The following is a 19,295-nucleotide window of genomic DNA, read 5'->3' as shown; positions in this document are numbered from 1 at the left end:
GATATATAAACTCAATTCAGGGTTGACTTCTTAATGCTGTGATGTTAAATGTCAACTGTTAACTCCTGTACTTTACTCCTGTTTAGGTCTTATGCTTATCTCGCAAAGCCTCCATTTCCCAGCATCTTTAAATAAATAGCTACTTACAAACTGCACTCATTGCTTGCTTCTTTTTTACCCTTTACATTCTCAGAAGAAAATTTGCCCTCCAGTACAAACCAATGCAACACACTGATACAGCAATTCTGTAGTGATTTCCTAGTTTCAATCTGTTTTGAAAAAAAAAATTCCATATTCCCCTTTCTCCACCCAGAGCAACTATATTTTAAGTGAGCATACTAAGGCTCAAAACACATTTTGTGAAAGTCACCTAAGAAAGCAAGAAAAAGGTGAAGCTATGACAAGACTACTGCAGAGGCAGCTGATTTTGCACGGAAAGTGGAAAGTGGCACAGATCTCCTGATGTACAGATGTTCCACAGAAGCAAAAATGTGCAGTTTCCAAAACCAGCCAGCAGTCACAACATATGCCTCTGCTACTATCACAAACGATACAACTTGTGTCTTTCATAATTCCAGTTCATAATTCTGTATTAAATTAATAGTGTTGATTTGTATTTAAGTAACAACATCAGTCTTCGAGTAATTAGAGACCTTATGTTCTTGGCGTCAAGAGACTGCCTAAGAGCCGGATTTGGCATTCTCAGAAAATTCTACTTAAAGATCCAAAGCCTCAAAAACATCAAATAGAGCTTTCTGAAAAGTATATTAATGATTGCTTTGGCAGGTAAATAGCCACAGGAGATCCAAAACACTAATGGTTTTCATTTTGAAGTGAAAAACTTAAAGCCAGATCTACTTTGATTCAAACCTCCTAATTTAGAAGTGTTCTAAATTAAAGCTTTCATTTTGCCAACACACCACATATTGAGGTTTTGCAAAATGTTTTATTTCTAATTGCCATTATTTCAAAACCTTGCTTCTTCAATTGTTCCAAAAAAAAAAACCAAAAAACCAACCCACAGCTAATCAAGTTAATTCTGGATTCAAGTGTTTCATTTGAACAAATGTGATTTTTAAACACTCACTGGAAAACAAAACTCTTCCTCACCCAGCTCTCTAGAAAGTCTAAAGAATGCAAAGGAAATAAAGTGATTATTACTGCTACTATCACATTATTGTATTCAACTAGTACCTAAAGACCCTAACGAAGTGTCCAAACTCCATCGCTCTACACCGTGGATGCACAGCTGATAAGAAGCTGCTTTTACAAATAGTTTGCAACTTTAGCAATAAATTACATTGCCACTGAACACAAAGGATAAATAATATAAAAATGATAAAGTAACAGTCGAATGACAACTAGTCACACAGAGATCAACCACACTAAACACATGTGATTCCATTATCCCTTTAGCAATGCGTATGGAAGCTTCGTATACATTAGGTTAAGGTATTACAGATTAAGGAAGGCTGAACTGGGACAGGGAAGAGTCCAACATCTGTTCGCTTTCAAAGCTACCAAAACAAAAGCCTTTTCGACCTGCTTACTGGTTGAAACACTTTTATTCACCTTTAGACACAAATGCACTAAGTACAATAGAAAACCTGATGCATTTCGATATCTAAGAAAGCCTACAGCATTTATCTTAATTTTCCCCTGCCAAAAAACCTAGTTAGCATATTAATGCACATTAATGTCTTACTGTTTAGCCAGTAAGATGCTGAAGTCAGTTAGTTCAATAGGATGAATGCACCACTCCAATGGCTCTACATACTCAACAATAAAGACTTGTGTGCTTGAAGTCTGTGATGTGATACTGAGCCACCAGCTGTGATGTACTGACAACGATGTAGTCATGGAGATCATCAACCTGCTCTGTTCCCAGTGGAACAGATAAAAGAGGCATCTCTGGGAAAATTGGTTAGTGGAAAAGTGTTTGGAATCTGCACTTCAATGATTTATTTATGCTTGCAAAAACATCAAAACAAAAAAAAAGCCTTTATTCCCCAAGCACTCAGAAAAAATTATGCAAAATATGTAACCCAGGAATAGCTTCCCTGTATCCCTTGCTCCTGTACCCTAATCGGTTTGCTTCCCCAGAGTGAAATTCCCAGTTACGTTTTACAATCCCATTAATAAGAAGAGAACTTGACCTGTAATCTATAAATCATTGTTGACTGAAGCCTCACACTAACAAACAAACCATCTTCTTAGGCCTCACTATCCATCATTGCCTTTATCCACCACAAAAGCCTGCCAGAACAAATGAGTCTGGTACTAAGTCAGTAAATCTAGGCTGTAAAGAGAGGAGGCTATTTCCAGAACTGAGAATCCTTTATAGATAGTGTCCTGCCTCCAGCCATTTCCTTTAAAACTCAATGGTATCTAGCATAAGTGATCTTGGTCACGCTTACAAAGGTATATGGCAGGCAGGGAGACGCTCTGGCAGAATTTTTGCAACAAATAATAAAGTACCTAGAAACAGAGCAAAAGGGAGCATAAGAAGCTTTATTTATAAAAGTTTCTTTCATAAATGCATCAAAAATTACTCTGAACACAAGAGCAGAATAGATTAGACCTACAATTAAAAAAAAAAACAAACTACAAACCCTCAAACAGAAAAAAAAAACCTTTTTGTGTTAATGAAAGGTTCTGTCTTCACAGCCTATAAATATGAAGCCCCACATTTACCTGCTGAACGGGGTAATTAATTAATGCTTTTCCACCTCTCGCACACAACTTCACCAGCAAACTTCTGTGCTGACCTGAAGGCTCCACTGCCAAGAGCAAGGGCATCATTTACTCAGCATTCCTGCAAGTCTTGGGCCTCTCAACTGAGAATCCCAAGGATGGATGCCAAGTAACAATAGTCACCATAAAGGGTCTTCAGGCCCTTATTTTTATCACTACTGACCTGAATCACAGAACTAGACAAGCTGCGAAAGGTTGAGATTTTCTCATATGGACCCTGACGTAGAAACATTGCATCACAAGATCAGCAGTTACTTACCAAAAGAGGAGAGTGAAGAGTGACCAATCATGGATACCACTACCAGAGAAAAGGGTTAACATGGATTTAAAGCCAGCACAGCCTGTCCTGCATCCTGGACATGGTCGCAAAGGAAAAAGAGTCCTGCTCTTTTTTTTCTCTTTTTCTTCCCTCCACTGACAACAGTCCTTCTTTTTGCACTTTCTACCTCTGGCATCAAGCTTCTCCACTGTTTTCCTCCTTCACCCACTTTCTACCTGAGTAAGTTTGGTCCTGTCTCCAGATCTTGCTCACCTTGTCTCTCCTCCTGTCTTCAACCCATCCCCTCAACCAGCTCCTGCTCCTTAAAAGACAGAAGACAGGCCATAGCTTCCATAATTCTGAAGCAAGCTCCCACCAGCTCACTCACCTGTGAAACTACTGGGTTTTTCCTTTCCTTAAACTCTTCCTTCCAACTTGCTCAAGTGTTTAGTACATTAAAACTTCCCAGTCCATTGCTACAATAAAAATGCTCTTAGTAGGGTCTCTCCCACCTCCCCTAACTGTATTTCCCAGCTCCTATTCTCTCCAGGCTCCCTTCACTTCCAGCTACAACCTGGTTTCAGTATCTCACATGCTTTGGTTTCCCCACCACTATGCTCTTATGCATCTCTTCTTGCCTATACCCTTTCTCACACACTAAGAGGCCAAAATATCTCAGGTCTCTGGCACAGTCCTTGCTCCCTCTCCTCCCACTACTCTTCCTATGCTCTCCATCACCAGCCAAACCAACGGCTCAACTACTACTGTCACAGTCAGTCACAAACCGATCACTGCACTTTTGTTGTGCTTCACTCTATCAATCCCAGTGCACCAATTTTTCCAACTGACATATTCCACAAAAGATGTTAACATCAACTTCAATCAAAAATGTGTATTTTCTCACAATCTCCCACTTTATTTATCCCAGCTGACTGCACCACCATAGTTGTCATCACTCTTACCCTCTGCAGACAATCTTTGACTTTTTCTCCTCTCTCCCTGAGCCTTTGGTGTTACCAATAGGCAGTAAAAAGTCCCTGTTCCAAAATCAAAATTACTAAGTGGTCACACATATATGATTTACCTTCGAGACTGCTTTTTTGTTGTTGTGTTTTCTTACTATTTTTACTTTTGCCTACCTTTCTGCATCTGTGCATCTCTCCTTCCTCAAAAGAGTAAAACACTAAAACCTAAGGAATCACAATATAAGTAACCTCATAAACCAACTACAAGAACATAACACATGCACTGAGTTAAAACATACAAAAATAACTTCAAGCATACATAAAGACCAAGCATAAAAAAAGAAAATAACCTCCCACCATCCCCAGCATGCTGCTCTCAGCAAAGAACCTGGGCCACTGACAGCTGTCACTGGAGCAATGTGTAGGGAGGGTAAGTGGAAATGGGCAACTGCTTGTATCTATTGATTTGCATTGAATTATTAATGGACCTTAAGAGAAACTGGGTGAGTTGGATTATAAGTGTTAACACTGTTGTAACTGAACTAATAAGAGGTTGTTATATCTTGACTAGCCTGCTAAAGCATCCATTAGAATAAAAATAAATTCAAATTATTGGATCCTCGCACAAGGTGTGTTCTTTCCTCATCCACAATTAAACTAGATAGACAACACATACACACATTGTACACATCTCCGTGCTTTTCCCTTCATGTTATTTTAAATCTCTGTTCTTTGCTTAAGTTCATGATTTCTCTGTCTATCTCCTGCAGCTTCTGAGGGGGCTATTAGGATAGAAAATACTCTTTAAATAAAGGCAAAGTCACTCAAGGTCTACATTCCTTGACAGAAGCTCTATACAGCTTTGAAAGGACACAATACAACATTACAGCATTTCAGAAATATCATTTTTACCAGTACAAAGAGTTGTTTTTATTTCAAGTTGCCCCAGTTTTTGGAAAGGAAGACAGACTGTTGAGATAAAACTGTCCTTGTTAAACATGAAGCAGGAGATATTGTTCAACAGCTACCTGTGCAAGTGAGACTCTTGGAAGAAAATGGAATCTCCATCTCAGCCTCATGAAAACATCACTGGACTCCACATACATTATGTAGTTTAAAACATATATATCACAGGAAATTTTTGAAAACAAATATTGTCTGCCATCATGTAATGTTTTACTTGGCAAACCGCAACTTCTTACTATTTAATATCTTATAATTAATTCATGGGATAGTGTATACATGATAAAACAAGTAATTATATATAGTTATGTGTCAGACATGAAAGCATCCCGGGGGGGGGGGGCTTTCCTTAGGCACCGAATAACTAGTCTGATGTAGTCTGCATACTGAGAATAAAAAGGATGTTGTATATGATTAATTAGTGAATTCCAAAAATAAGAACAACTTACTGAGACTCCAGCTCATGATCCATCCCCCTTCAGCACTGCACTCGGTTAGAAATAGGTCTTTAAATTTGAATTGCAAAATAATATTTTTCTTCTTTTTTTTTTTTTTTTTAAAGTATGACAGCTTCTCATCATTTTGTACTGTGAATGTCAAGAATTTAGAAATACTTGCCACTCTTAGCGGTTTTGTTTTCCCCTATTTTAAAAGGGGAATAAGGAGCGTTACTATTTTTATACAGAAACTACAAATATATATCAGATTCTTCTCAGCAAGAGACAGAACAGATTGTACTGCCCGTGCGTATTTTAAAATTCCCCATCGGACCTGTAACAGGGTGGTACCTGTGAGCTGCGTTAAAGCCCCTGTGGGTGGGTTAGTCTATATTTGGGAGTCTGAGGAAGAGACAGACCAGTGGAACCATGCTCTCCCCTCCCTGAGACAGAAACAGGAACAGCCACCAGAAAAACAAACAAGATCAAGGGGATACTGTCTCCTCCCCCCAGGACTTTCCTGCCAGCTATCCAGCAGATTACTGCCTGTTCTACGGAGACAAGGGGCAATATCACAACTCTGCTGTCTCTCAAATGATGTCACACTAGTTAGAGTATCGCAACAGGTACAATCACCATGGCTGCTAGTTCTCTCATTCTTCGTAAAAGAATATTTATTTCAAATTCAGCCTGGTTTAAGGCCAGGCATTTCTGTGTCTTTGTTACAGCTCTTGGGGATCCAGCCTCTATGTATCATTAAGACGCGCTGCACTTTTAGACCGAGTTTTTAAAAGTCATGTAAGAAAACCAACCGGCTGGCTCTGAGTACTTTTCAGCACGGTAACAGCATCTAATTCTTTCAGTAAATCACCTTCCAGCTACTAGTGAAAGGTGGAGAGAAAGGAAAACAAGAACAAAATGATGACTTTAGTTCCTACTCTCTTTTGCTTTGAGGTTGCAGTTTTAAGCAATTTGAATGAAAACTTACACCTTAATTTGCTGGTGGTAAAGAGCTGCTCTTAGTACAATAAAGCACCTCCTTACCAGACCCTGCTAACACAGAAGACTTTAAAAGACTTTCCAAGACGCTCCCTTTATATGATTGGTTTCAGGTGTTTTTTTAATTGCAATAATATCACTATCAGTCCTGCCTATGGGTGGGTGATAGAATCAGTCTGAACATCCTTCCTCTAGATGTAATTAAAATCAAATAACACTGAATCACATCCTGCAATTTGTACAAGTACAAACCATTCCATTGCTACAGGTGATGGGACTATCTGTACCCCAGTATACACCACATTTTATGAACTGGTGTCAGGGATACTACTTTTACACTTTAAGTTAGAAATTTGCTTTATTATTTTCCTGAGTAAGAGCCATGGCAGACAAGAAGGATTTGGCCCACTCTGACACACTGACACATTAGAACTGGCCTGATAATTTTCCGTATTTAGATATCTCAGTAACATAAGGATGGAGATAAGCTGACACTTACTGCCTTTGCTGAGAAAAAATATTAATAATTAATAATATCTTAATAATGTTTAATAATGATATTTAATATTAATAATGCTTAATTACTTTTAAATAGATACTTAGAAATAACATTCTGTCCTCCTGGAGTGAAAGTTTTACTTTATGCTTGATCAGTTTTTCAAGCCAACCCAAAGTGACAAGGTAATGACTCAAACACTGCCAGTTGATGGAGATGGAAATCTTCATTTCTTAGCAATATGTGATACTACTGCCACACCTCACTAAAATAAAATAAAAAAAATGACATACGAAGAGAGAAGATTGGGTAACCTTCCCAGTTTAATGAACCTGATACTACTGCAGAACTCCTAAGACCCTCACCCAAAGAATGCGGTGCATTTTGTGAAGACAGCAAAGCTAGCAAATAGCCCAATATTGGTTATGAAAGATGCAGAGGACTTAAACCTCAGCACATTAAAATACATTCTATTATCACCATTACCGAGGTGTCTATCATATTTATGGTCTTCTCAATATTACACTTGCCAAAAGAAAAAATATGCTATTGATTACTGTACTTGGCCAATATGATGCAACACGTATCATACTGCAATTTGATTATTACTTTCTATCTATTGTAAGATTTCTTCTCTTCACTGCAACCTGTAGAAATCAGGCTTATTCTGATTTTATTTTATTTTTGTAATCCAGCAGTTAAAAGCAAGATTAACAGTAAGATTAACAGCAGGTTGCATAAATTAGGTGAGTGAAGAAGTGTAATGTTTTTGTTGTTGGGGAAGGGGGTTGAATAATGCATGAGTATTTTTACCTAAACACAGGGATAAATTAGTAAATACATCCAAACAGAATGGGAACACACAACTCTGAGCTAAGGGAAACCTGATGAGGTCCAACCAAGTGTCACTTCGGATGTACTTCAGGCATCTACTCTGGAAAGAGACAATTCATCCTCAAAGACTTGCTTACTTCCCTCTACTGACGATGATCCAAATCAAGCCAGCTTATTCAAAAGCAGATTTCTAAACTGAAGACCTTCTTCCCTCAAGAGAGAGTCATCAGTAAGGCTGATGCAATTCTCAAACGTAGACACAGTCACTCAGTCTTTGGTCTCATTTCAGCTGCTGCACTTGAAACTAGGACAAACATGGCAACAGCTGAGAAACTAGGAGACTGACTGAGGAAAAAGGATAAATTAGAATAAAAATGGAAAATGGTTTCACAAAAAATTGATTAATAATATTAAATTATCCCAAAATGCCAAGTTAGCTAGGTTGTGTACTGTGCAACTAGTACAACTAAATACCCAAATATCAGAAAATAAACGTTATTTTCCACACACCCAGAAGGTAAATTTGTGATGTGCGAAGGGTTCACCCTGATCAGCAATTCAGCACCCACCAGTGGCTCACTCGCTCCTCCCTCCCATGGAACGGGGGAGAGAATCCAAAGAGCAACAGTGAGAAAAAATCCATTGGTTGAGATAAAGACCATTTAAAAAGAGAAGGGGAAAAAGGGAGGAAAATAAGTGATTTAAAGGCACTCACTCTCCAGCTCCCACCAGCAGACTGATGCTTAGCCAGTCTTAGAGCAACAGCCACCTTAGAAAGAGTACCCCCACCTTTACTGCTAAGCGTGATGTGGTATGTTCAGGGATATCCCTTTGGTCATTTGGTCTCAGCTGTCCCGGTTGTGTCCCCTCCCCATCTCCTGCCCACCCCCAGCCTGCTGGCTGTGGGGGAAGTGAGAAATGGAGACAGCTTTGACACTGTGTGAGCAGTTCAGCTAAAACACCCCTGTGCTATCAACACCATTCTAGTCACAAATCTAAAACACAGCACCATACGGGCTACTGTAAAGAAAATTCACTCCATCCCAGCCAAAATCAGTACACAATGTATAACGGCCTCTGCACCAGGCAAAATCCTCTTGATAAAGAAGCAAATAACCTGTTTCTCTCAGATCATATTCAGTCCTGGTGCTTCCAACAGATTAGCATTCTCTTGTCTTCCTTCTTAAGCCTGCTGTATTTAATCAGCAATCCTTGGCAACACTCTGAAGTGAAATCAGATTTTGCACCGAGATAGCTGAGTGGTCTTATTAAAACAGAAAATCGGACTTCAAGCAATTCTTCCAAGCACAATCTCCAAATGGTACAAGTTAACGCCTCCTCCCCAAATACATCCTCGTCTACATGAGGATCACCAAAAGTGCATGATGTGGTGCACAAAAACAGCCTAGGTTCAAGGATCTGAGAAGAATACCTAAAGCTGCCATCAGCAGACTATTTGGAAACCTATCTTATTTGAAATATGGGTCTATTTCGCTCCTCTAGATGCATCAGAATATCCGGATATTCAAGACTCACAAACATTACCCTTAAAAACTTTTTCAGCATAACTCCAGCACTACAAATGTAGTGGGCATTGAACACAATTTGAAATACATCCCAGAGGGCGATCATCAGTTTGAAAGCACTGCAGATGTTGCTTTGGGAAAAACTAATTACACTTCATCAGAACATCTGTTATTGTGAAACGTTGATGTTGGGTAGGCTATACACCAAGGATGATATATTCAAAAGCACTTATACTTGGGCAGCTCAGCATAATCCATACCCAACCTGCCCACAAGGCATTTCAAACCGCATAATAACCTGAGGCAGAAAATAGATTTCAGAGTATTTGGAATAAGGCTTACAGCATGTAAATGAAGAAAACCCAATTCTTTAAATATTGTTTTAAACAGTCCTCCCAGGGAAAGCTAAATGTGACATAAATATTAACAAATATTATTATTATAAAATGGAAAGGTATCCACCATAACAGTATCTAGAGACATCACACAGCTTTGGAAAAGCACCAGTTCTTTCTAGGACAGGAGCCAAACTCTTCCATCATTCAGAAGAAATTTATGCAGTTTTTCCAGACCCACACTGAAACCAGCTTTGAATATTTTTATTTTTGTTCTTCTACCTTAAGGAGAAGTTCTGCCAATGGGAGGATCATTACTTCTGTTTATTCTTTGAATTTTGACAGTGCTGAGGCACAAATCAGAATTGTATTTAGTAAAGTTTGGCTCTAACACAGAATCAATGGCATCCAATTTTGCAGTATGTCTGAAGTTTGTGAAGTGCGAACACAGGAACAGCTATCGTAGCCATGGGCCCCGGCCATTACAAAAAGCCTTCCCTGAAAGGCTTTGTATTAACTTGACATTTCTACACTTGGATTGGCTCATAATTAAAGCCACAATAATGGCACAGTGAAGAAAGGGTATGTGCTGAGAAAGGGAGATTCCGGCCTCCCTTTTGAAAGGTTTCAGCCTTTCAAGATGAGGGACAGGACTCTGAAAAGACTTGGTGTCACACTATTGCTATTGCACTGTTTGCTATTACATTGTTTAATATTAAGGTAAGAGTCTCTTTCCAGAAAGAAAAATCTCATTGCTCAGAAACACTTGGGCTTAAAAAAGGGATACAACACTAAAGGCAAAACTCTGAAGAAACATAGGTTTTTCAGTCCCCTGACCCTCCTCTTCCACAAAAACCATCCTGAAGCTCCCATCTGTAACCTTATTTCCCCTCCTTCCAGCACATGACTTGCAGACACACTCAGGGATGACCAGCCAAAGCCAGTACTGGACTTGTGCTAAGCGCGCACAGGTCAAGTGTGGTGCCTACACTGCAGCTACGGTACGTAACTCGCAGGGAAGCCAGGCACTTCTGCCTGCTGAGTTAGCTTCACCTTGGCTGGGACAACCTCATCTGGCAGGGACTCAATCTCATGAGTTTTGCTTAGGTGGGCACATCTTCCTAATGGGACTTACTCCCACTACCTTCAATGTGTTCCTGGATCAGGCCCTAAATCATACACATTTTAAAGAGAGAGTTTAACACATCCAAACATAGTAATACAATTATTAAATAATGTGTCCCAGCCTTTTATTCACTTATGCAAGTTTTCTGAAAACACTTAAGCAGATTGATAATTACAACCCAGAAACAATGTCATTTGCCATTACAGAAACAATTGGGCCAAGAAACTTTCTCACAAAAATCATCATACTGAATTCAGGTACTGCACAAACTGGTAAATCCACTTATAATACAAATGCATCAGTCTCGCATATGATAATCTACTGTGTCCTCATCTAAACATTTCACCACCAATGCTGATTAAAAAGCTTCTTTTGCTTTTTGCTTATGAAATACCTGTCAAGTTCCACACATAGCAACAGACTCTAATTTGAGAGATGTGGAGATCACTAAGAGAGCCTAGCTTGTTTTTCTGCTTTCACTCAGCAGAGTAACAAAAGGTGATTCTTAAAGCATCCGATTTCACCATTAACTCCATTGCTCCAGTGACCTCCTCGAAAAGGAAATGGCTGATGAGTTCCCAGAAATGCAGATCTACTGCCTAAGCCTCAGCGTAGCCTCCAGGGACTATGGAATAAAAAGTGGCTGATGCTGCAACACAGAACAAGCTACACAGCAGGTCATGATGTCAGATGCCTGCTGGGACATGATGAGGGGCAAGGGATTTGTTTCTGCATGATTTTTAGTTCTGGTTCTCAAAACAGGCTTCCATCAGAAGGCTTATCATAAACGTTAAGCAGAGAGGTATGCGAAGCCAAATTAATTATATGCTGCTTTCCCGAAAACAGTCATGAATTCTCAAATCTAAATCTACAGATGAGCATACTCACTGACGTTAATGCATCTACTAACTCGGGTAAGCTGCAGGCATTAACCTTTGCAGAGTTCAGCCAAAGGAACACTCTTAAAAGGCCTTGATTCATCCCATTTAATTGTGCATCACCAGAGAACAACCCAGGTATTAGGTGGGACTGCAGAGTACCTTAGACTCCATTTACAAATGCTTAACTTTCAATTTGGCAGGTTAAATCTGAACCAAACTGCTTATTAGTCAAAGGTCATGCTGCTGCCAACGCTTAAGCTTTATGATAAGAATGGCCTGATAGTACACTAATATTGTGTTTGCAGAATCAGGGTTTTCATGAGGAAAAGCAACAGTTAGCACAAGAGCTAAGAGATCGTGCAGAGGACTCTGGCTCTCGCTGCTGGAGTGGGGATGGGGTTTTTTTCACAGGATTATGCTAGACTGTAAAGAAACAAATTATAGAGTCTTCCCTTCTCATTAAGTAGCCTGTTGCTCCCTGATACCAAAAGAGCAGCTCAAATAATAAATCATTACTCAGTATAATTAACAATACTAGTATCTAGTCTATAGCATTTACTTACTTCCTGGGGAGAGAGAATGGGAACAAGCAGCAGTGAAAAGAAACTACATATTATACTAATATGTTATTCAAATGGTTGACTTTTAGATTGCCTGAATATCTGAATGCCATGAAAAAAAAAAAAAGGGAAAAAGGGTAACTTCCCTATGGAAGCATGTTTCTAATTAAATTCTCAGGCATACTAACTTGCCACTTTAACACTGATCGGATTTTTAAAAAATGTTTTTAAAGAACTTAATCGGACAGATAATTATTTTAGTTTATTCATATGCTGCTTATATTGCATTTAATAGGCCTATGCCTTTGACAACTCATGAATCAATATATTCATCCCACAGTAACTTATACAGCGGAGCCAAGCATGGGTACAAGGTATTACCTTCACAGTAGGCATTGTCCTCCCGAAGGGCTCGGAAGCCATCTCGGCAGCTACAGACAGCTCTGTCATCCAGGTTTCGGCAGATGGAATGCTCCATACAATTATGTCCTTCAGTGCAAAAGTCATGGCCTGTACAGAAACAAATATGATTGAGGCTTAAAAAGAATCCAGGGATTATAAAACATCCCTGTCACAGACAGTCCTATCTTTTTTTCAGTTAGGTCAAAGAATACCTTTCTATTGTCCGTGAGATATAGAAAAATAAATTGTCCCAAGCATGAAACGGATGAAAGGAGTAGGAAAGGCCACAAGAACAGACCGTCTCTAGGTCTTCGATTCAATTTCAGGTTATGGCATTGATCTAAGGCAGCTGGATAGGAGGCTTGCTTAAATCCCCTTACAGTCTCCTTGCCATTGTTAAGCACTTCTACAAGACACTTCTTAATTACATATTTTTCTTCATTTTCTTTTTTTTTTTTTTTTTTTTTTTTTTTTTTTTTTTTTTTTTTTTTTTTTTGCTTGGACATTTATAAAAGAGCTCAATAGCTTAGACATTCAGTAGCTCATTTACTAATGGTATTACTTTTTTTCTCATCACTTTTTGTTCCCAGGTGTATCTATAAAATCCTTCCACATTTAACTGAAAGTCTTTGATTAACGTTGACTTGTTTTGCTTTTCTCTTCCCCTTATCTCTTCCTTTCAAGCTCCACTGACCGAATACTGTTCCATGATTGCATCATCCTTTCCATTTCAGAGAAATTTATTTTTAAAATTTCATCTTTCAGCCATCCCTATTTCCTATTTTCCTACTTTTTCCCTTCCATTTTTCCTGAGAGTGACTGTTTTCCGTTGCATCTTAATTACAAATTTTTAAGATTCTGAAGTTCTTTTCCACACTGGAAGATTTAGATTGAGCCTTTCATCTTGTTTTTTTCAAATTCCTTTTGTTTGGTCTTATGAAATCTAATATTGCCATGTTGCTGAACACCATTAAAACATCATTATTATGCTGGATTCAAGTTGGTTGTAGTCAGAGACTTGAAGCTTCAGCAATTTCCACATCTGTCTATAATGTGTGAAGCTTGTCTCCACTGTTTTCTCTACAACTTCATTTGTTTAAAATTTCTTTCTTTAACCAAAACATTGGAACTGCTCAAGAAGCAGTACTTCACTGTTTTTTTCCAATAACTATTTTCTTCTCTCAAAATCTCCCATAGGAGACCTGGGGAATGTGGCTCAGGCTCGGGGGACCGGGACGGGTGCGACAGCAACCGCTCCAGAACACAAGCTGGAATCAGGCTGCAACACAGGCTTCTTACCAAATAACAAACAAGCATTTGCTGGCAGTAGTGATTATTATTTTTATCACTCCACCTTCCCTCTGCTTCATATTTTGCTAATGAAGGAGCTTCTGCCCTTAACTTTGCAGATGCTACATTAAATGAGCACTTCATGCAGGACAACGGAAGACCATCTGCTTGGAGGCCAGGTCAGGTCAGAGAGGTGTTTTGCACTTGGACAGTTCAGGAACAATGTGAAACAATACAAACCAAGTGAAAAAAAAGAAAGAGTAAAGAAACAGAAGAACTCGTAAAGGCAGAATATTTTAGTACTGAGACCCAGAGACATGGTCATGAGGCAAACTTTACAGGCCACTATGATATAAGAGGCTGATGTTTTTCTTTCTCTCTTTTTTTTTCTGCTGTGGATTGTCTCCCTGTAACCTAGAGACACACTTAGACCACATTACTTAAATATTATAATTCACTGTAGCTACCACAGTGCTGTTATCTAACATCGGACATCAAAAAGCTCTACACTTTTTCTAGCATTAGAGGGTCTTCAATACTCATTGATGACAGCAGAAGTGTGTGTGTCAAGGGCAACCTCTGGCCACGGTGATGCCTACTTTTGGCCTTTTTTTGTCTTCCTCATTGAAGCCCAAGTTAATGACCAATAGTTCTATTTTTTGGATTTCCTATTCTGGACTGGTTTGTATCAGACTTTGGCACTAAATAAGTACGAACGTACGTGTTACCCGGAAAGGGTAAGGGCTTTTTTACTGATCTTTTGTTTTTCTTAAGATTCTTTACGTATCAGCTGTCTTAATAAATAAAATACATGCTGCTGAATGCGTACAGCTGCTTCCTGCTTAAAGAATAAGCTCTACATCTCATGAGAGGCCAAACAAACATGGTTCAGGTAGGATTGAAAATGTTCAGAAAACACTAATCTAACATATTAAAATTTTCTAGCTGTATCAGGCACAAAACCCAGAATTATTCTAAGCCACTGAAGATTTTATAGAAAATTATTCATTAAAAAATCCTTTTTGACTGTGATAGACTTCAAGACTTAACAACTTTTCTTAAGTTCTTTACTTTCTTATCTCTTTGCTTGATGTCATTAATTGTATCCTTCGTGTCTGTGCCGAGTAGCACAGAAACAAGTATAGCTGCACTTTTCACTGAAGTATACCAAAAATCAGCCCAAGAGTCTAACATCTCCTTTCATGCCAGGTATCAATTTATCATTATTTAGCTATAGAAGAAAAAGACGTAGCCACTTCAAGATGCAATTGCTCATGGCTTTGAAGATACCGTTATTAGTTCAGATCAAAAGAGTGGGCTCAAGACACAGAGCACTTCATGCCCGTCTCCCTTCTGGTGAGGATGAGGCTGGATGTAACACACTAAGGTATGTAGCATACAAAAATATTCCCCAAAGCTTCTGCTTCTAGATGCAGACTACAGCCCCAAACAGGGAAACAAGTTACTCCAGTCTTCAAAAAACTGCATAGCACAAATATTTCTCTGCAAGAGACACCTCAAAGCATCTCAGAAAGACACTGGGGAACATGGACATTTCTCCAGTCTCATTTTGTTTGGACATAGGAGGGGGTGAAGGATAGAAAATGAACAATTATGTATAGGATTTCTTTGACTTTTCACACACTTTTGGCTAGAATAAAAATCGCAAATGCCGGTAAACATTTCACAGAATTTACACTATTAGGCATTTTACAAACAGTTTTCAGATATCACGATGCAGATGTTATTTATTCAGCTTCCCAAGATGTATAGTGATTATCATGCGTAGGAGTGTCCTATTCAAATTATAAGAAAAAGGTCTATATAACCTATAAGAATGGAAAATTACACTGAGCTTATACATGTATCCAGGTATTACCTTACCTTTACAGATTTTGCAGCAACTGTGAGATAAGGGGATCTGTTGTGATTCTGGGCAGTTTAAAGCTGCACATCTGTCTTTTGGAACACGCTGCATTTTGTGGTTCTGTTGAATTGAGGTAATTGATTAATATTGTGAGAGAAGAAATAAAGAGATATATATATATAAAAAGAAATAAAGATATATAATTATAACTTTAGTGGAGTTTCAGCATTATTATGTACAAAAATCTGCCTACGCCAAATTCCAGGTACCTTCAAAAATAATTTGAAAGGGCAACACTGCACAATAAGAGCACCAGGAACTCCCCTATGCTCAAACCCTTTCAAGCAAGCAAAAGTGTGGCAACAGCTCTCATTCTTCTCTTGTCTTAGCTGTCAGGCAACTTGTCTCAGAAGTTTCTCTTAAAATTATGCCTTGAAAGAGTAACAACTACTTCTTAAAAACTGAGGCAGCAGATTCCAGAATCAAGGGTCCTCATAATGAATACTCTAAAGCAGCTTGTTACTTATATGGCAAATAAAATCAAACTTGAACATTTCTGATTTCAACGCTGTGGTAGTAACACTGAAGGCAACCAGCCTATTAGGAAAAGAGAATGCTTCTCAGCTAAGTTTGGATCAGGCATCTGGAAATGTCCAATGCCAAGATGGTATCTGAATATCTTCAGACACTTAGTCTAGGTCACACGCAACCATTGCAGTATGACCACATGAAATGCCTGTCCTAGCAATCTGGCCACCGCAGATGTGCCACCTTTAGGCTCCCTCAGGCACTAATTACTGTGTCTTGCAGCACTCTAGTCATGAAATGGCAAACACAGAAAACAAAGCAAACAAGAACATGTTCCCCAGAGGCAGCTGCCTTGAAGTCAGCAATCTGGTTAAAATATAAGCTCACTGAATTCGGGACCTGTATTTCTGCATGCAAGAAAAATGCCTCAAATCATGCATACGCTATTGCATGTATTATTATTATGGGTCTAGCATTTAATTTTAAATCCCCTTTAACCATGAAATATAAAGATGAAACATGAACACAATGGGCAATATCAAAAATACTGCTCAAACTTTACTGTAAACAATCTTGACAGAGAAACCAACCCTAAGCTGATAATAAAATAAAGCAAAGCAGCCACAGATGTCTTGTACGCCAGGACAAGCAAAACCCAGCAATTCCATAAAATAAATTTTAAAAACCCAATATCAATTAAAGTAGCCTGGATTGCAATTAATTCTTTTTAAAATTCTAGTTTGGAAGAGAATTTTTCATTCATGCGTTTTATAATATTCAAAAAGAAAAGTCCATGCCCATAGCAGGCAGAACTGCAGTGGCCAAACAAAACAAAAAAAAGATGTTTAGAATTACATGCAGACAAAAAGAAGAAATTCCCTACATTGCCTTGATAACATCATCATAAGCCTTCAAGATGAAATCAGTACTTGTGCCATTCTTATTAAGTCTCTGTTGAGCTGGAGTCATTAATTATATTCTTTTATGAGAAGTCTGGTTAAAAAATAAACTGGTTACAAAATAGTGCCCACCTATGACTTTCTGACTGACCAACACAGTTTACAGTATGTGGATTTTCTGCTCTGAACTATCATTCCCAAGGCCGTTCAGCAGAAGCTGCATGTGCTTCAGTCCGTGGAAAAGTAGCATTTGAATCAGCTGTAATATTTCTACCAGGGCCTTCAGGCAGCCCACCAGCAAACATGTACAATCAACAAAATGCAGACTAGCACAGCCAACAGAGGCACTTTGTTTATACAATATCGCACTTGCCAGCTGCAAGAAACACAAGGCAACATCATCTAACTTTTGGTGGTTGTTAATTATACCCATTGACTAATCACAGAATTCGTGTCCCAGGTGTCACATTGAAAACACAAGCTCAGAGTCCTGAAAAGCGTAACAAGTGAATCCAAAATTATTTCTGGTCAGTTTCTCAAATGGGTTTCAAAGCACCTACTCCAAGAATTAAGCTCACAAAGATTAAAATCAACAGTGGTAAAACAATGGTCCCCAGTTCTACTTTGTAAACCACAACTGCACGAAATTGTTTTGAGATTTCCAGAAACTGGTCTGATAGACAGCTGCAGCGTGGCCAGAGTTGTTCCCTTCTCTCTCCGTCCTAGAAACGTGCCCTCAGGTTTTCAACTCCACCCCAGCAGCTTGCTAACCAGAGGGAATTCCTCCCTATCCCTCCTCCAGAGGCAACACAAACTGCAGCAGTTTGTGTAATTCTCAACCCCGAGGCCATTCCTGGGGTACATTTTGCCCTTAAAATGCATTTGTACCCTGAGGAGCAGCTCTGTTCATGCAGCAGGACAAGACTGACTCAGTATCAGGTGTGTTCTGTTTGCAACTGAAACAACGACCCTACCCAATTTCCATCACTATAAATACAACCAGAGACCTGGTACGCCAGCTCTTTTCCTTCTTTTTCAGCTAGCTTTTCCACTAAGAATTATCCTGAATTCCAAATTACGCCCCCATGGCGTTTGTGCATCTCTCGTACCTGAGCACATAATTTTGAACAGTAACATTGCACATGTGTCAATGGAAACATAAAGCAGTCTGCTGGTTTTTTATTACTGATGATGGAGACGATACCTAAGGAGGAAAGAATGCAGCTTGATTGTCAAGCTGCATAATCAAAGCTTGCAGCTATGCAAAGTACATTTATTTGCAAAATTTGATGTGGAGCTCAGTAAGACAAAATAAACACAAAACCCCTTAGATGCTATTTGTGTTGCCACTTCCTAAGGTAGGCCTGTCTGCATTTCAACAGTTTCTTTCAGTGGGACTTTGATATTTCTAACGTGCAAGAACTTCTTTTTCCATCAGCAATATTCTTACCTTGCACTCAAACAGAACACAGTCCCCTGAGCTTGAATACACAGTTTCTCTTTGTCCTTCAAAGTAGGTTCTGCCTTCAAATACACACACCGCTTCAGGAGAAAATAAAAAAAAAAGGAAAAAACCACAATGATTCTGTAAAAAAGCATTAGAACTCTGCTTATAGAACAGACACATTTTCTTAAAGATAACTGCATTTCAAAATGAAAGATTGAATCAGGTGCAAGGATATTCTAAACCCACCTGTAGGAGTCTGGATATCATACATTAAGAAAATCAGAGGAGGAAAAAAAAAACATGAAAGAATTGAAAGAATCAGAAAAGCACACGTAAGTAGAAGGTGAAGGATGTCGAAGCAATATGGAGTACAGATAGCTACTGAGAGGGCAGAAGAGCCATGTCTCTGGCCGTGCCAGGGGACCCACGACCGCCTGCCCCACGGCTCGGGGGCGGGAAGGAAAACGGAGAGGTGAGAGCAGTGCGAGGGGCAGGAATGGATAATCAGTTTCTTGAAGAGGAATGTTGGGTGACAAAGGGTGATCCCTGAAGCCACATATTTTTTTGCTACCATTCCATGGCCTTTTGATGTTTCATCACCCCATACAGGTATGCAAACATGGCGTATTTGTATCTTGATTATCCCAGTTATTTACCATTACTGCTGAAGTATATTAGAGTATATTAATTTTATTGTACAGGGACTGACCTTCAGTGACTGTCTCTT

The 19,295-nt window shown here is 39.0% G+C and overlaps 1 protein-coding gene across 1 annotated transcript in view; it reads right to left on the bottom strand.

Annotated features, from left to right (window-relative positions):
- The window catches only part of NELL2 (neural EGFL like 2), a 151,375-nt gene that overhangs the window by 68,627 nt on the left and 63,453 nt on the right, over positions 1-19,295 (bottom strand). Inside the window, exons 12-14 of the mRNA XM_014963337.1 lie at positions 18,572-18,663; positions 15,712-15,814; positions 12,517-12,645 (exon numbers count right to left, since the gene is read on the bottom strand). Of these exons, the coding sequence (XP_014818823.1) occupies positions 12,517-12,645; positions 15,712-15,814; positions 18,572-18,663 (324 nt within the window). The remainder of the gene's footprint in view (positions 1-12,516; positions 12,646-15,711; positions 15,815-18,571; positions 18,664-19,295) is intronic.

Source organism: Calidris pugnax, unplaced genomic scaffold (assembly GCF_001431845.1).
Source record: "Calidris pugnax isolate Ruff unplaced genomic scaffold, ASM143184v1 scaffold44, whole genome shotgun sequence".
Lineage (NCBI taxonomy): Eukaryota > Metazoa > Chordata > Aves > Charadriiformes > Scolopacidae > Calidris > Calidris pugnax.
The sequence above is the reverse complement of the archived record's forward strand: the minus strand, read 5'-3'. Positions and strand labels throughout refer to the sequence as shown.